This window comes from Rhinoraja longicauda, chromosome 3 (assembly GCF_053455715.1).
Source record: "Rhinoraja longicauda isolate Sanriku21f chromosome 3, sRhiLon1.1, whole genome shotgun sequence".
Taxonomy (NCBI): domain Eukaryota; kingdom Metazoa; phylum Chordata; class Chondrichthyes; order Rajiformes; family Arhynchobatidae; genus Rhinoraja; species Rhinoraja longicauda.
This window is the reverse complement of record NC_135955.1, coordinates 20,055,991-20,069,575: the sequence shown is the minus strand read 5'-3', so window position 1 is coordinate 20,069,575 and position 13,585 is coordinate 20,055,991. Positions and strand designations below refer to the sequence as shown.

Genomic DNA, 13,585 nt, shown 5'->3' with positions numbered 1-13,585 from the left:
ATGGTTGGAACACGGGGCCAGGATTAAAACAGAAGATGTGAGACAGAAGGATTGAAAAATTGCAAATTGTGAAGCAAGAGGAAATAATGTATGAAGATAGAGGGTGTGTGTGTGTGTGTGTGGGGAGGGGGTGTGGGGGGGGGGAGCAGAAGGGAGAAATATTTGCAAGTCCAGGTGGGGCAGTAAGTACACCACGTCAGGGGGGCCATGTTATTCACATGCTCAGCACCAGACTTCTGAAAGAGATACTCTATTCGAAGCAATGTCATAGGAGACGTTTACCAGGTAGTTATCGGGAAAGATTTAAAGTTGTTCTTATATCCTCCTTGAAGGCATACAACCTCTCACCGACACTCGGGACTCCCTGACTCATGGCCACTCAAAGTGGAGAAGGGGTATTTGAGATGGTATTGAGGCGATCTATTGGGAACACCCATACATCCTGTGTAAGCAACGGAAGCACACAAGCTGTCCTCCCACTGTCCTCTCAGCACCTCCTGCACATCTTTGGAAGAGTCTCTGGTCCCCACATTGGCTTCGTCGGTCACTTCAAAACCGAACCAGAGTGAAACCAAGTTATCCTTGATCTTGAGGGACAGAGTAAGAGAGAGAGAAAATCATTGTGCATTTCTACTTCAAGATTCCTTTGTTTCTACTGGGTTTACATGTCTAGAAACTTCTCTATTCTTTCCATTAAAATGTATGACTTCATATTTATTTGAATGTCATTTGCCAGTTATTTGCCCATTCTGCAAGTCCATTAATGGATTCCACTTTGTTTCCTTCCTCCTCAATGAACAACCTCCCCCTTTATTTTATATCATCTGCACATTTTAAATTGTTATTTAGATTATACAATTTAAATCGTCCATGCGAATTGTGAAAAGCAGCAGTCCCTGCACTAACCTGTGGGATTACACCACCCACTTTCTTCCAAACCCACTCTGTATTCTCTGACATTATCTATTCATCTATACTATCGCAGGGTGATTGAAAATGTGCATTAGTTATTTCAACTGCATTAACCTTGCCTTCCTTCTCCATTACCGTTTCAAAAATTCAATAATGTTAGTCAAATAAAAATTTGAATTCATTATTATGCTATTTATTCCTATTTCTTCCATTAGTAAGAGATTTCATGATTTTTGTTAACAATGATGGAGTTATAATTGGAGTATAATTTCCTGAACTTGCTTCGTCCCCCCTTTTTAGATATTCGCTATTCACCAGTCCTCTGGTCAATTTCTTACTTCAAGCTGTTACAAAATATCCCCTTCAATTGTCCAACCTTGTCAATAAATAGTCTTTGAAAACTCCACTTAATAACTGAGTACAAGCATATAAAGACGACCACATGGGTGTATAAAACTCATAATCATAAAAACACCAATAAAATGAAGCACTCACTTTTTGAAGTACGATAATTACAAACTAGTTAGTCGGCTAAATGCCCAACATGAGGCTTCGACACATGAAATTCACATCCTACCATGCCTTTAGCCAAGAGGTTTCAATAGTTACAACACTGGCATTTTTCTGCTGGTGTAAAAAAAGGCCCATCCACACAAAGTGGCATGAAGGCGTGAATCAGCCAAGAGGTGTGTATAAGATCAAGAGGGGAATAGATAGGGTAAATGCATTCTCAAAGGCAAATAGGGTCAGCAAAACATTTTGCCCTTGCCAATGATGCCCAGATCTTCAATTATTGATTACGTTAATAAAATTCTCAATTTGTGCAATGCTATCAAGAAGTACTTTCTCTCCAATGGATGGCTCACCAATGTCCTGTTTGTTTCAGACGGGATCTACACTTTAACGTAGTCTTGGGGCATAGAGCTCATTTCCAGAGGTTAGATAAGAGTGACTGGCCGTGACATCATGGCAGCGTGTGATTGAGTGTGGCATCAGGATGCCCTGGTACAAATGAAGTCAATGGGTATAAGAAAATATTTAAGATAGAGACAGAATGCTGGAGTAACTCAGCGGGACAGGTAGCATCTCTGGAGAGAAGGAATGGATGACATTTCGGGCCGAGACTCTTCTTCAGACTGAAAGCCAGGGGAGAAGGCGAGACAGAGATATGGAAGGGTAAGGTGTCAAAACGAGACATCAAAGGGGATGCGGTTCAAGGAAAATGTAGAATAGTTAGCTAGGGGAAGGTGACAAACATTCTTATTCAAGCAAACAAGAATAAAATTAAATCAGCATGACAGTCAAACAGGTCAGAGAACTAGGATGCAGGGGAATGGAGAGAGGGTTACTTGAAGTTAGAGAAATTGATATTCATACCGCTGGGTTGTTAACTGCCCAAGCGAAATATGAGGTGCTGTTCCTTCAATTTGCATTGGGCCCTCACTCTGACAGTGGAGGAGGTCAAGGACAGAGGGGGGGGGGGGGGGGGGAGTTAAGTGTTTAGCAACTGGGAGATCATGTAGGTTTGGGTGGACTGAGCATTTAAATGGGTGACGGAAAACATTTATTTGGGTGCTGTCATGTTTCGTACAAAGGATGGTGGTTGTGGTTGGAGGAGGTCACAACGACACCACCAGCAAGAGTTCCAGAGAGCAGTGTCCTCATTCCAACCAGCTGCAGCAATGGCCTTCTGGTGAGAGTTCTCCCCACAGTGCAATGACTGAAGTTCAAGTTAACAGCTCATCTCCACTTTCACAAGGGCAATTAGAGATGTGTAATAAATGCCAGCCTTGCCAGAGATATCTGAATCTTGCAAACATTAATTAAAAAATAATGATAACAACTAACTAAATAAATATATTTGGCAAATCACTGTTTCTTTAATTGCTTAATATTGTAATAATATATTTTTGAAAATAATTTCATAACTTTTCAAATTACATTTCTAAAGCCCACTCTGAACAGATAAATAGGATTATTTTGGAAAAAGCAGAGATGATTCAGCCCACAGGGAAGTGAACTTTCAGAAATATCAACAGCTTTGAGGGCAGCCAGCTTAATATGGTTGTTTTCTGAGGGTTGGAATGTAAGTAAAAGTGTTGAACAGTCCAACATAGTCACTGATGACCAATAGGCTGACAATTGCAAACATAATGAATAAGACTGAAATGAAAACAGAAAGGGCTGGAAATGCTCTGCAGGTCAGGCAGCATATGAAGAGTGAAAAACAAGTTAACACTTCAGCTCGATGTCCTGTCATCAGCTGTTCCCCTCTGCTCCGACACTGCCTGACTTGCTGAATATCACTAGCAATCCTTGTTTTTAATTCGAGACTTTCTGCAATATTTTGTTTAAGAGTGAAACTGGTCATACCTCTGGCTGTATTTTAACAGTTGGCCATTCTTTGTCCAGCTGATGAGAGGTTTTGGATTTCCTTCTGCCTCACACCTCAGTGTCAGTGATCGGGTCCAGCTGGCCAGCAGTATTGCTCGACCGACTTCAGCAATCACCTCGGTCGATGAAGCTAACACCTTGCCATTGGATTTTCGCCGTATTACTGGTGCCTTCAATGGTTCTGTAGATGTATGAATGGGTCCCTTCGAACTGGACTGTTCCACTGAGGATAATTTTGATAATCCATTGTCATCAGTAGTAATTTTATGGTACGAAAACTCCACTGAACTGGTACCTTTGCTTCTCTCACTAAGTTTCAGTTTGGATTCATTGGCATTTGACTGGGCCTTGGAAATCTCCGCAACTAACTGGGCAATAACGTGGGTAGCATAAGTATCTTTGAGATTATCGTTCTGCCTTGATATAGCCCCACTGATTTCATCCAGTCTCTCCTGATCTATCACTAGGGTTAATGGAACGATGGATTCCACACTGGCATCTTCTACAGAAGCAAAGTAATTTTCCCTGGACTCCTGTGACTCCCTTGAATCCAGGCTCTCTTGAGACCAACCTTTTATTTCAAGCAGTTTAAGAATAATTCCATCGTACTGAGCAAGGGGATGAACGAAGAATCGACTTTTATCTGTCCTGTTCCTCCTCACCCAAGGTGGATGTTTATCTTTTGGACTCAGTGCTTCATTTGAGATGCCACTGGTTTCTTCCTGTCTGTTGGATGACGGTGATTCAACCAGCTTATTATTGCTCCCAATTATTTTAATCACAAAATTATCACGAGCAGGTCCTGCCACGCAGGTATAAGTACCAACATTTACTGGCTTCAGCTGGTTTATCTTGATATAGCCAAAATGAGTGACAGTGACATGAGTTGAGCTTGACAAATGTTTTCCATCCTTCTCCCAAATTATCATGGATTTTCTAAATCTTCGAACAGGGCACCTGATAAGCACAGATGTTTTGGGAAGTAGATATGCCTGTCCACCAATGTTGAACTGGAGTTTCCTTTCTTTCCTCAGCTGGACATAGATTTTTCGAAGCCCCAGGATATGAGGGCCCTGCCGATGAAAAGGTTTGTTCTCCTTTCTATTCACTCCTAGAACTAAACAACAAATTTTAAAATCACAATCAAATCTGAGTAGGAAAACAATATGCTTTTTAAAAAATTACGACAGAGAGCTATCTTATTTATAACTCATCCCTTCATCTTTCTGACATTAAAAAAGGTATCAAACAGCTATTAAGTGTGTTTCACTGTTTCTAAACTATCAAAACGAGGTAAAACATATGAACAGATTGAACTCACTTGCACAGGGCATGATGAAACAAGCTCGGAGCAGTAGTGGACGAGAGAGACCAGAGCAATCGGAAGCATTTAGACTGACGGAGATACCACCGTGGCCCATTTTCTTGCAAACAACGTCACGTCTCTGCATACCTTCCCCACACGTCGTGGAACACTAATCACATTAATCAAAGCACTGTCAGTTACATTAACAATAAATGGTAAATGCTCTTACAGTAGCAATGTTTAGGCTGTTGAAAGTGCAGCCTAAAGATTACTTACAAAAAAAAATTAATATCAAAATCCGAGATTTCAAAGGAACTTTGAAAATCTCAGAGAGGTGATCCTGAAATTTATGTGAACATGGAACATACTGGCATCCTTCAGCGTTCCCCCATTGCAAGGTCAAGGATCAATGAGAAGGGTTCAACATCAGGCCTCTCCAAACCTTGTCGCCTGACACAACTACCTGTCTGCCACGACAAGGACAAATGTCCTTCCGCTCCATAAACATTGCTCCAAGACATTTGCGGAAGGAATATATATATATATATTCTCCAAAATAATTATTAAGCCAACTACTTGGCCATTAGGCTGAAGCCTCTTCACCAGAACTTATCTCAACCTTCTTCCTTCATTATAGTTCATACACTCCTTTTCAGACATCCCTTCTAAAAGCTGAATTTTGGATTCTGGCATGTCACATAGGGTCAAAGTATTTATTACTCTTTGCTTCTCAAATATTTAATATATCACATGCAAATCTTCTTGTACAAGATAGTACGCATACATTTAATCCCAACTATTCCCAATCTCTTCCTCAATCTTCTTCTGGGTAGGTAACCTATTTGTCTTTATTTATTACTATGAGTGAATCCTAATTCTAAATCCGAAGCTCAATGTCAGCCTAAAATCTCTGCAGGGACCCGGTTGCAATGGGCCTACCTGTGACCATTCAGAAGGTATCCACTGAGTTGGGCAGTCCACACTCGCACAGAGCTGATGACCGTCTGGCATCCGACTGCGGCAGAATTTCTCAGCCAGGTACCTGAAACTCCCATCGGCCATTCTCTGTCTGCAGGAGATCCGTCGATTCTGTACCCCACGGCCGCAGCTCTGAGAACACTTCCCCATTCAAAAACAAATTGCGTTAGGAACTTTGCAACAGAATAGACAATTTCCTGAAATTCTGAACGAACATATTTTAACCCAGCGTTGCCTGGCTAAGCATCATCACACTAAAAAAAATGTCCATTCTGGGAGAGTGAGCCCAAAGGATCATGTTGTGCCAATGAATGGTCAGATACTTTCCCCTGCTACATCACAGGCAGAAAAAGCGAGTGGAGAAAATTGTATTAAAATTGTCGATCCTTTAAATGTGCAAAATGACAGAACATGGGGGTGGCTGGTCGGAGGAACCTCAAAACTTGTCCTTCATAAATCTAAGCCCACTAAGCTCAACTGTATTACTTTCTCAAATTTTCTTAATAATATTAACCATTGCTTTTATACTATCATACAGCTTAATGTAGTTTTCCAATCTACTGTGACCACTTCATGCCTCATACATTTATACTTTACTTTGATTAAAGACCCCGGTTTCAAATTGAATTTGACATAAAGCTTTAGTTCCATCATAAGGCGTACTCTTCCCTAAATGCTGCTAAACAACTAAATTATTAACCTTTCTTCTCTGCACAGTACACAATGTAAAATAGCCTGTTATTTTATTTTTTCTTGCCCCATGGTCTGTCCGTGTCAATGGATATTTTTAAAGTAGAGATAGATTCTTGATTAGTACAGGTGTTAGGGGTTATGTAGAGAAGGCAGGAGAATGGGGTTAGAAGGGAGAGATAGATCAGCCATGATTCAAAGGCGGAGTAGACGATGGGCCACATGGCCTAATTCTGCTCCTATCACTTATGACATGACCCCAAAAGTCAATCATTCATTTCCCTCCACAGATGCTGCCTGACCCACCGATTTCCTCCAGTAGTTTGTTTTTAACTCAAGATGTCCATCTTGTGTCTTCATCTCTTATCCATTCCAGGTGTTCTGCCTCAACACCATTGGAATATTGAGCAAAGCACAAAGTACTTGGAGGAACTTGCCTTACAGCACCAGAGACCCAGGTTTGATCCCGACTAAGGGTGCTGTCTGTATGGAGTTTGTATGGAGTTTGTACATTCTTTCCGCAGCCGCATGGGTTTTCTCCGGGTGCTCTGGTATCCTCCCACACACTCCAAAGACGTACATGTTTGTAGGTTAATTAGGCCTCAGTAAAAATTGTAAATTGTCCCTGATCTGTAGGGTAGTGCAAGTGTGCAGTGATCGCTGGTCGGCACGGACTCAATGGGCTGAAGGGCCTGTTTCTGTGCTGTATCTTTAAACTAAAACGAAACTATTACTGCTCATTTAGTTTGCCTAGTCAATATGTAGATTGAGGTCCGGCAGAAATATTATATTATCCTTGTAACGTGAACTTATAATTTAAGCATTTCTTCTTTGCCTGACGTTGCCTGTGCCAGATTAAATCTGGTGCAGGATCTGATGCCTCAGTGATTTCAATGGAAGAACTTGAGCAAAGGACTTGTAGCAGTAAATCATTTTGCTTTAATTTACTATTTTCAATTATTGTGTCTGACAGGACAATGGCTTTAATTTTAATTTTTAATCATTCAATTTTCAATAGCTGTTAAATACCGCTGATGGCGGAGCTGCATAAACACGATCAATATCAATGAGAACTATCACAGATGAAAAATCTCTGCAACCCAGTTGCTGGGGTTGGACCTGGGCCTGGCGCTGCCCAATGCCCCTTCACCACACTGCTTCAATCCCAAGGTAGAGTGCCTACAGGTTTGGCCGACACACCTGGAAAAGGTAAGTATGTGTTGGGTGAAAATCAGTTAAAGTCAGGGACATCAGTTCGCGGGAACTGCTCCAGTACATCGAGCTAAATAGCCGACCAGGCTTTGAATAATGGCACCAAAATGGCGGAGCCCACATGTATAATATATGCAAAATGCACTTTGCTGTGCAGTTGCATAAGTGAAAAATAAAGCACGATTGACTATTGACTTTTAAGATGCTAAATCAATGAAGATTCTTTCACTTTTCAAGTTGGTTTTCTACATAAAATGATCTTCTTCCCATGCAGCCCAGGCAGAATACCACGAGGGCTGATCAGTGTAAAAAAAAAATGGAGGTGTTGTCGTCTTTCTGGCTCTTCCAGCTCTCAATGGCATTAGTCAGACCGTGCTGGTCCAGATTGGATGGCAGTGGTCCAATCCCTACCCCCCCCCTTAAACATACCTCCATGTCTCTTGTACATCCACTGGACAAACCAGCAGAGTCCTCTGACATGTGTGGAGGCATCAAACATTGATAGTGCATCTCAATTGCCTGTATAGACCATGAGGAACTGTTTCAGAGTTCTCCCTCTCTGGAATCCCAGGCATGGTAGACCGATCTCCAAGCGCTGTTGCCAAAGCAGGTCTCATGCCCTGTGTTCACTGCCTGTGCAGGCTGAAGGCAGATGCTATTCTCTGTCCTCACTCAGTCATGACTCCAAAGCACACTAGTAATTGATTGTGATCCAGCCCTCACTCCCTGATCGGTCACATGCCACTCATCTCCTCTGGTTCTAAAAATGTTCAGGGCATGCAATGGAAATGCCTGCACTTTACCTGCACCGATCCTTCCCATCTACTTATAACGCATATAGGAGCGATGTGCTTCCGGAGCACACGTGTCTCCTGCTGTGATCTTTAGTCCCAATGCAGTACCAAAGGTAATTTGAAAAAAAATCCTTTCAGGAAGGCTGGGGAAGAGATTTACAGGAACGGTCCCAAGGACAAGGCCCTTTAGTCATGCGGAGAGATGGGAATGCTTTCATCCAAGAGCATTGGAAATAAGGACAATCCGTCTGCAGCTGAGCTATTTCAAATTATGTGGGACTTTGATGATGAGACCTTGTGTCTTCTGGCAAATGTGTCTGTAGCTAGGAGTCACCAATTCAATGTAGTTGGCATGAAAGAACACGGCAAGGGGAAGTTTCTGCATGCAGGCAATTGTTAAGACCTGAAATATACCTGAGAGGGCAGGACAATCAACTTTAAAAAGCTTGATGTGAATCATTGGCAGAGAAGTGGGCAAAAGCAGGGATGTTGCTCTGGAGCTCTTTCAAAGATTGGCGCGAGCACAAGGGACAGAATGGTGCCTTTACTGGTGTACGATCACCATTCGGACAGACGAGAGTGAATACCTGTTGCCACTCCTCCGCATTCCAGCCTGGGGGGCAGTCGATGTGATTGCAAGCGTGCACGTTGTCCGGCTTTGACTGTGGGCAGTTCTTGTGCTCGAGGGTCGCAGTCTCGTTAGTTTCATGAGATAAGAGGTGCATACAGAAGACGTCTCTGGTCTGCAGCCCGACCCCACAGCTGGATGAACAGGCGCTCCACTTTCCAAACTCCCACCTGCAAAATTACAATGGGAGAGATCACATTCTGATTCTATGTAGCCTACAGCTTGGAGCTTTTGGAGTTAATTTAGTTTAACTAAGTAAAGAGATACAGCGTGGAAATAGACCCTTCGACCCATCGAGTCCGCACCGACCAGCGATCCCCCCCACATTAACACATACTAGGGACAATTTACACTTATACCAAGGCAATTTACCTACAAACCTGTACGTCTTAAGAGTGTGGGAGGAAACCAAAGATCTCGGAGAAAACCCACACGGTCACGGGGAGAACGTACAAACTCCATACAGACTCCACCCGTAGTTTGGCTGCATGACTGGTTCTTACCCTTAAAACCGCCTAGCAGAGCTGGTTCTTACACTTAAACTCGACCGTAGAACCAACCAATCCCCATCCACTAACACTCTCCTCCGCCTAGCAGAGCTGGTCCTTACCCGTAACAACTTCTCATTTGACTCCTCCCACTTCCTCCAAACCAGAGGGCACTCGCATGGGCCCTAGCTACGCCTGCCTCTTTGTCGGGTACGTCGAACAATCCCTGTTCCAGACGTACACCGGCCCCACCCCCGAACTCTACCTCCGCTACATCGACGACTGCATTGGTGCTACCTCTTGTACCCATGCAGAACTCACTGACGTCATACATTTCACCACCAATTTCCATCCTGCTCTTAAATATACTCGGACTATCTCTGACAGCTCCCTACCGTTTCAAGATCTCACCATCTCCGTCACAGGAGACAGACAAGTGACTGACATCTACTACAAACCCACTGACTCCCACAGCTATCTGGACTACACTTCTTCACACCATGTCTCCTGCAAAAAGTCTATCCCCTACTCCCAATTCCTTCATCTATGCCGCATCTGCACCCGGGATGAGGTGTTTCACACGAGGGCATCAGAGATGTCCTCATTCTTCAGGAAACGGGGCTTCCCCTCTTCTATTATAGATGAGGCTCTCACTAGGGCCTCCTCTATATCCCGCAGCTCCCAGTGGTATGAACATTGACTTCTCCAACTTTAGATAGTTCCTCTGTCCCTCTCTTCCCCTCCCCCTTCCCAGTTCTCCCACTGTCTTCCCGTCTCCACCTATATCCTTTCTATGTCCCGCCCCCCTGACATCAGTCTGAAGAAGGGTCTCGACCCGAAACGTCACCCATTCCCTCTCTCCTAGATGCTGCCTGACCTGCTGAGTTACTCCAGCATTTTGTGGCACCCGTGGTTGGAATTGAACTCGGGTCTCCGGCGCTGCAAGGCAGCAACTCTATCGCTGCGCCACTGTGCCGCCTGCAACAGCATGTTATGCTCATGAATGAAAACTAAAGGAGTAAATTGTCTTCCTTTTGATTTCTCCCTCTGCCAAGTGAATTCCAGAACTTCAGTACAAGCTTCCTCAAGTTGCCAATTCCAGCTGTTGCACTACACCTTTTGGGCCAAACTGCCTCGATGATTTTTTTCAGCTGGAAACCCTCAGAACAGGGAACAACCGCAGCAGCAGCAGCAGCAGCTTGAAGAATCCTCAGCCAGAACTAACCTGGAGGTAACCCGGAGGAAGACATGATCGGATGATTCTGGAGTTTGGGCTCAAGACTAGCATTAAGGAGTTCTCTGGCTCTTAAAATTTGTCTGTACAGTGAAATTTGGACTTTGGAATGGAAAATAGATTTTCCTATGAAAATGGCCCTCCTACATGTACCACAGAGGAAAAAGGTAAAGATTAAACTACCTCAAAGCTGTGCGCCTCCTACATGTTCGTATCTGTCCTATAAGATGGACAAAGGTTCAATATTCTAGCTACCTGTGATTCTAGCTACCAATCCAAAAAGTCCCAACACAGAGCACTAACTGACCAATACAGATCCATCCCTACCCCACTCCCACATCAAAACACAGCACTTCCTATCAGACTCATAGTTTGACATGCGATGCTCCCTGTCCAATGTGGAGTAATCCCAATCCGTCAGGGATGATTTCACATGCAGTGTATGATTTTAAATCTGTTATGAACCACAAACGAAAGAAAGCTTGAATGCCTGACAGTGAGAATCTGTTTGGCCAGACACCTGGTGGGGTTCATTCACTGAGTGTGCTTCATTTTTATTGTTTCTGCAATAAACAGGCAACGAATAACATTTTCATAATCCAAAACAAATGGTCTTTATGAGTGAGCAAGAGTTCACACTGAACAACCACATCCTTTTCAAATACATTTAGGTTCATCACACACTTTTTAGTTTTTACTTTTCTCAGATTTCCAATCTTTGTTTTCTTTCTTCAGTGTGCATTAGTTCCTTCCAGAAAATAAAACATTCCTAACATTTCCTATGGATGCAACCATATTCAGTTCTATGCATTGCTGTTTTACTGAATCCACAGCAAATTCATAAGGGTCCAAATGCATAACAAAATAGGACAGAGAATGCTGTAAATGTTTATCAGATCAGGCAACATCTAAGGAGGGACAAACTAGAGTTAACTTTTTAGGGCAATGAAGGGAGTGCTGATTAAAGATCATTGACTGGAAATATCAATTCTGACACTTTTAATTATCCATCCCACCCTCAAACTGACCTATCAGTCTGGGCCCTCCCACACTGTTACAATGAGATCAGACATAGGCTTGAGGGACAATGCATCATCTTCCGTCTGGGCCTGTTCCTGCTTTTGGACTTAATATTGCATTCGTTAACTTGATCTCTGACTGCATCAGTGATTCATCTGTGATTTTGTGAGTTTGTTTCTTTCCTTTTTCCCCTTTTCTTTTCTTTTTGTTCCTTTGGGAATGGATGACATGCCCAGCTTGATCTGGGCATAATGTACTTGCTCTGCAATTTGCACCAATTCTTTTGCCTATGATCTGATTCTTTTAATGCTCCCATTGCCTCAGTGACCTGATAACCTTCGTTACTGTTTGGCCTCACCCCTTGTTTTACCCATCACATACATTGCCCCTCCTCCAACTTCCCAGCCGCTTCTTTTATCTCCTTCCCAGTTCTGATGGTCTTTGCCCTGAAGGTTAACTCTCTTTCCATTGCCACAGATGCAGCCTGACCCGTTGGGCACTTCCAGCTCCTTTGAAAATTTCAAATTTTCAGCATCTGCAGTCTTTTTGTTTGATTTTCACTGCCTATTTTGTTCTTTGAGGAGATAACCCTTGAACATTCGCGAATGGGGCTTAGAAATGAATCTTTTGATGGCCTAAGTTCCTACAGCTGTGCAAATATGTCAAGAATATTCCCTGTTCAAAGATAACCTTTCACAGTCAATGTCATATTTTGCAGTTTAAAACCTTAATGTGACTTTGATTTGATTTGTACTAATGATTGCCCACTAATGGGCCAGAATCTGACAGTTGACAGATGGAGGGATGGAATTAATCACTATTGTGTAATTGACCAGAGTTTCTCCTCAGCCTTGGGGTGACGGATAATCAGAATTAGAGTTTTATGTTTCAGTATGAGGTTACAGTTAAACATAGATCAGCATTTAACTCCATTTGACAGAGGAGGTCAGATGAGAGAATGATAACAGACTTCAGCTATTAAATGGTGTGGGATTGAAAGGTGTTGGTAGTCAAAGGGGTCGGCATGTCCCCTGTACATAAATCATTGAAAGTTAACACGGAAGCACAGCAGTTAGGAAACTGTCTGTTAGCTTTTATTGCAAGGAGGTTTGAGTACAAGAGCAAAGATGACTTACTACACACTCAGGGCTTGTTGAGTCCACATCTAGAGTTTTATATACAGGTCTGGAATCACTATCCAAGGAAAGGTAGTGCATCAAAGAATTAGCAGACTGGTTCCTGGGATTGTGGCTTTAAACATAGGACATAAAACAGTACAACACAAGAACAGGCCCTTCGGCCCACAATGTCTGTGCCAACCAAGGAGCCAAGGCCATCAATATTGAAGATCTCAACCTATTTCCACCAAACTTTGAGGAAGGGAAGACAAAGACTCACAACACGACGAGAGAAATTTTTTTGTTTCATCTCTGACTTAAATGGATGACCCACCACAATAAAATATTGATCTCTAGTTCCAGATTCTCCCACAAGCATCCTCTCCATATCCATCCTGTCAAAACCACAGAAAATCTCCCATGTTTCAATCTGAGGGGGGAGGAAATAGATTGGGGGAAAGAGACTTCAGGAGAGACTTCAGGGGTCTGCAGTTAAGAGGGATAAGGAGCTAGACTGGGGAGGAATGGAGACTGGGGCAGTGAGGGAGATTGGGGAGATGGGGAAGGGAGGGAAACCAAGGGAGGTAGAGGAGAGAAGGAAATCAATGGAGACTGCAGGATGGAGGGAGATTGAGGGAGACTGCAGGAGGGAGAAAAAGAGGGAGATTGATGGAGATGCCAAGAAGGATGGAGATTAATGGAGACTGCGAGAAGGAGGAAGGGTGCAGGATGGCAGGAATGAGGAAGAGTGCAGGAAGAAGGGAGATCTAAGGGGACTACAGGAAGGAGGGAGGGAGGGTGATCAAGTTAC

At 43.2% G+C, this 13,585-nt stretch overlaps 1 protein-coding gene across 1 annotated transcript in view; it reads right to left on the bottom strand.

Annotated features, from left to right (window-relative positions):
• LOC144589925 (ADAMTS-like protein 1) overlaps positions 1-13,585 on the bottom strand; it is a 431,785-nt gene that overhangs the window by 54,794 nt on the left and 363,406 nt on the right. The window contains exons 17-20 of the mRNA XM_078394882.1: positions 8,874-9,084; positions 5,552-5,731; positions 4,628-4,781; positions 3,286-4,423 (exon numbers count right to left, since the gene is read on the bottom strand). Coding sequence (XP_078251008.1) covers positions 3,286-4,423; positions 4,628-4,781; positions 5,552-5,731; positions 8,874-9,084 — 1,683 coding nt within the window. The remainder of the gene's footprint in view (positions 1-3,285; positions 4,424-4,627; positions 4,782-5,551; positions 5,732-8,873; positions 9,085-13,585) is intronic.